This window comes from Camelina sativa, chromosome 20 (assembly GCF_000633955.1).
Source record: "Camelina sativa cultivar DH55 chromosome 20, Cs, whole genome shotgun sequence".
In the NCBI taxonomy this organism is placed as follows: Eukaryota; Viridiplantae; Streptophyta; class Magnoliopsida; order Brassicales; family Brassicaceae; genus Camelina; species Camelina sativa.
In genome coordinates, this window is record NC_025704.1 from 27045883 (window position 1) to 27050877 (window position 4995).

General features: G+C 44.7%; 2 protein-coding genes across 2 annotated transcripts; both read right to left on the bottom strand.

Moving 5' to 3' along the window:
* Positions 1179-2052, bottom strand: LOC104772860. The gene is made up of 2 exons (XM_010497420.1): positions 1920-2052; positions 1179-1642 (listed from the first exon to the last, which is right to left on the bottom strand). Exons 1-2 carry the CDS (start codon positions 2050-2052, stop codon positions 1179-1181), a joined length of 597 nt encoding a protein of 198 aa, XP_010495722.1.
* LOC104772861 lies at positions 2541-4556 on the bottom strand. The gene has a single exon (XM_010497421.1). The coding sequence runs from the start codon at positions 4554-4556 to the stop codon at positions 2541-2543; it is 2016 nt and encodes a 671-aa protein (XP_010495723.1).

Consider the following 4995-nt stretch of genomic DNA (forward strand, 5'->3'; position numbering starts at 1 on the left):
TGTCCTCAAGATCGAAATGAGGAAATTGCTCCATCAGAGAAGTAAGAGATTCCCATGTACACTCCAAAGACGGTAACCCCTTCCACTGCACCAAGACTTCAGTTTCTGTTCCTTGAGGTGATCTGCGACTGTCCAGCAAGGTTTCAGGTTCTGTCGCCCATTCCAGATCAAGAGTCAGAATTGGAGGTAACGTTTGAGCCTTGTGATTTGCAGGGACCGCGAGTTTCAGTTGAGAAACGTGAAATACCGGATGAATATTGCTATGTGTAGGAAGCTCCAGTTTATAAGCCACTCTGCCAATCTTCTGTAGGATCTTATACGGACCAAAGAACCTCTGAAATAACTTCTTGTTCCACCTTTTAACCAGAGAACTCTGCCTATAAGGCACAGTTTCAAATATACCCATTCACCAACTCCCAGCTCAACCTGACGTCTATGTTTATTCGCCTCCTTCTGCATTCTGTACTGCGCCAACTCCATATTTTCTCTTAATTCAACCAACAAACTGTCACGGTCTGTCAGCAACTCTTCGACCATGGCGTTAGGTGTAGGAATGTCACCATATCGTAATAACTTGGGTGGTTCATGACCGTACACAGCATAGAAAGGAGTATTCTGAATTGATGAGTGAAAAGAGGTATTATACCAGAACTCGACCCAAGGTAGCCACTGTGCCCAACCCGTCGGTCTCTTGCTGGTGAAACAACGCAAATAGGTCTCCAAACACCTGTTGACAACTTCAGTTTGTCCATCTGATTGTGGATGGTAAGCGGTGTTGTGGTTCAGTGTTGCTCCTTGTAGTTTGAAAAGCTCGGACCAGAAACTACTAAGGAATATGCGGTCTCTGTCCGATACTAATCTCTCCGGGAACCCATGAAGCTTCACAACATTGTGAATAAACGCCTTTGCTACCATTTTTGCTGTAAACGAATGTTTTAAAGCAATGAAATGGGCATACTTACTCAGTCTGTCAACTACTACCAAGATTGAGTTGAAACCCTTCGATTTTGGCAGTCCTTCCACAAAATCCAAGCTCACATTGGTCCAGGTTTGCGTAGGGATTGGCAACGGTGATAACAGACCCGCTGGGACAATGTCGAATACTTGTTCTCTTGGCAAACTTGACAGTTTCGGATGAAGTTCACCACGTCTTTCCTCATTCCATGCCAATGAACTTCTTAAGTTAACCTCTTAAATGTTTGCAAGGCTCCTTCATGACCTCCTATGGTGCTAGCATGGAACTGTTCCAGCAATTTTGGTATGAAGGGAGATCCGGTTGGCACTACCAAGCATCCATTTCTGTAAAGCATTCCTCTCTCCAAAGTATACCCTGGATGCACTACAAATTTACCTTCCAACGCTGCCAAAATCGGTCCCAGTTCTGTATCTGCCTTTACTTCTTTCAACAGTTCCTCCTTATCCATGTTCAAAGGGGCTGTAAGAGTGATTTGATTCAGCTCCTCAGGTACATGTCTCCTTGATAAAGCATCCGCCACTCTATTTTCCACGCCTGGTTTGTATTCAATACGATAGTTGAGGCCAATCAACTTAGCTGCCCATCTTTGTTGAACTGATGAGACTGCTTTCTGTTCCAACAGATGTCTGAGGCTTTGTTGGTTTGTTTTAATCACAAACTCAGGTCCTGTTAATTAATGCTTCCATTTGCATACCACCATTACTATTGCTAGAAGCTCTTATTCGTAAACCGATTTGATTCTTCCCCTGGATGAAAACACTTGACTGAGAAACGAGATAGGCCTCTTGTTCTGAGATAAGACTGCACCGATACCTAAACCAAAAGCATCAGTTTCAATGGTGAAATCTTGGTTGAAATCCGGCAAGGCTAGCACCGGTAAACTGGTCACTGTCTTCTTGAGGTTATGAAACGCAGTTGTAGGCCTCTGAAGTCCACTCGAAACCTCCCTTCTTAAGTAACTCAATCAATGGCCTAGCGATTTGTCCGTAGTTTCTGACAAAATGGCCGTAGTATCCTGTTAGACCCAAGAACCCCCTCAGCTCCGTGATATTCTTGGGAATGGGCCATTGTAGCATCGCTTCTACTTTGTCGGGGTCTGCAGCCACCCCTGATGCTGAGATTTTATGACTTAAGTAGGATACTTATGCGTTTCCAAAAGAGCATTTCTTTGCATTTGCATAGAATTGATTCTGTTGCATAATGTTGAGTACCATGCGTAGATGCTTTAAGTGCTCTTGGAGGTTGGGACTGTAGACCAGGATGTCATCAAAGAAGACCAATACGAAACGCCTAAGGTAGGGTCTGAAAAGGTCGTTCATAATGCTTTGGAAGGTTGAGGGAGCATTTGTCAACCCGAAAGGCATGACAAGGAACTCATAGTGTCCTCGGTGAGTCTTGAACGCAGTCTTTTCTACATCACTGTCTCGCATACGAATTTGGTGATACCCCGATTTCAAATCAAGCTTAGAGAACACTGTTGCGCCTTTTAATTCATCTAGCAGCTCCTCTATAACCGGTATGGGGTACCTATATGGGATGGTAGCCTTGTTAAGAGCCCTGTAGTCTACAAAAAAATGCCACCCTCGTCCTTTTTCTTCACCAATAGGACTGGACTTGAATACGAACTCACGCTTGGTCTGATAATCTGAGCATCCAACATCTCTTGAACCAACTTCTCTATCTCGTTATTTTGAATAAACGAATATCTGTAAGGATGCAAGTTGATCGGAGCATTACCTGGTTGTAGGTTAATGGCATGTTCTCTGTTTCTCGGAGAGGGTAAACTCTGAGGCATCTCGAAAACAGTTGGATATTGTGCGACCAGGTCCTGAACTGCAGCCACCTCAGGAATCTTCCTGTCTTGGGGTTCCTTACCATCGAATAGAGTGGTTAGCTCAAGCAGATAAGCCTCTCCTTGGTGTTGTATGACTCGTTCCATAGAATGCAATGAGATCGATTCTTTACTCAGAGCAGGGTCTCCCACAATGGTAACCCAACGAGGTCCAATCTTCCAGCTAAGAGTTCGGTTCAGCCAATTTATCCGGGTGTCACCCAGAGTTGCCAACCACGAATATCCCAGCACCACATTAGTACTTCCTAACTCGATAACCAGCAAATCCTCCATTATCTTAACTCCTTTTATTCCCAACAAGGTACCAGATACACGACCCTTGCCCTTTAAGATCTTTCCTCCTCCTACTCGTACCCCAAAAGCACGTGTAGTTGAAATTTGCAGTCCCAACTGTTTCACCAACTCATAGTCTACGAAACTCCTAGTGGCACCAGAGTCCACCAATACCACTACATCTCTGTCCACCAGCTTCCCCATCATTCTCATTGACTTTTCATCGGTTAGACCTGACATGGAACTAAGAGATAGTACCTCATACTCCTGTATCTCTTCCACATCTGCTTCCTGCACTTCTTGAGATTGTGGTTCTTCGACTGCATCACAATATTGTTCATCTTCCTCAGCGACTTCTACACACTTCAGCTTTTGCTGAGTTCTACAATGATGACCAGGAAACCACCTATCTCCACAATGTCTACAGGGATTTGAGTTTCCCCCAGTGGTTTTCTTGACTTCTTTACTACTCTCCATGGGACGCTTGCCTTGAGAATGATCCGCTGGTCGTGATGAACTCGTTGCTTGACCATGTGTGGGTGAGTAAAAGGATCTCACTGTTTGTCGAGATTGTAAACTGGTGTTTTCCCCTTCCTGATGTTCAATCATTTTAGCGGTATCCACTATCTCTGCCAAATCAAAAGGCCTGCAACGCACCACTTGATCTCGTATGCTCTTGCGCAACCCTCGGAGGAAGGCTGATTCCAAAATGTCATATGTTACATGAGGCAGTTCCACAGCCGACTCCTTAAACTGTTCACGGTACTCTTCCACGCTACCTCTCTGGTGAATACTCATAAGCCGGTCTAGGGCCGACAACCCTCTGCTGGGTTTGAATCGCAACTTAAATTTTTCCATAAAATATTTCCAGCTCCCTATCCTCTGTCTACCATACGCCATACGCCACCATGTGACTGAGGATCCGGTGAGACAAGATATAGCAAGATCTATCTTTGCATACTCCGGTGTACCTCTACTAGCAAAGCATTTTTCCAACCTAAAGAGCCAATCGTCAGGACTCTTACCTTCGAACAACGGTAGCTCCATCTGACGGTTAGGAAAATCCGATGTGTAACTCTGCGTATAGGTCTGCTGTTCCTGTGGTGGGACAGAGAAGCGTAAAGTCGCTGGCTTTAGGTGGGATTCTTGTTCTGGGTTTGGTAAAATCCCCGCCGTAGGTTGACTGCTAGATCCCATCAACGGTGTCGTCGTCTGAGGAAGTGGAACACCCGAGACTGGACTGTTGAACCCTGGAGGAACGGAATCGGAGACGACCCCAAGGGTTTGGTTTCGAAGGATCTTGTAGAGCATGTCCTTGATGAACACCAAGTCCGCATCGTGTCGATCAACTCGCTGTTCCAACAAAGGAGACGGCGGTGATGTCTGGGAGGGTGACTCGAATTCGCTTGTTTCGACTTGGATGTTTTTACCGACAGCAGCTTGTTGGGGAGCCATCGATAACTCTAAACGAAAGCACCACTTGATAGGTTGAGACTCTTATTCAAACAGATAGACTTGAGAAAGAAGGAAAGAGAGTGAGAAAGAGAGAGATATTGCGCCTATGCGGCGGAGAGTTAGATAAGAGAAGAAGATAACTTAGGTTTATTTATTGCATAAGGATAACCAAACATAGGGTCCTTCTTTAAATACATTTCTTATACTAGGGTTGCTAATGAAACGACATAACATTGGTTAAGAAACAACAATGCATTTATTGAATTATTGAACCTTCTACTGGATTCCAAGGCTTTAGCTCCCTTAGCCACTTTTGACTTTCTCCCATTGTCTAGCTCTTCTTCCTTTTGTCCTTAACTTCCTTCTCATGAATACCACTGGGACTCTTAGTCTATTACAAGGTCTCCTCAACATCAATATGATGAACATCCCCAAACTC

Coding starts and splice junctions, on each gene's coding strand:
- LOC104772860 (XM_010497420.1), bottom strand. CDS start 2,052: ATGCTACAATGGCCCATTCCCAAGAATATCACGGAGCTGAGGGGGTTC. Junction 1,643..1,919: donor TGAGTTACTTAAGAAGGGAG/GTTTCGAGTGGA, acceptor ATTAATTAACAG/GACCTGAGTTTGTGATTAAA.
- LOC104772861 (XM_010497421.1), bottom strand. CDS start 4,556: ATGGCTCCCCAACAAGCTGCTGTCGGTAAAAACATCCAAGTCGAAACA.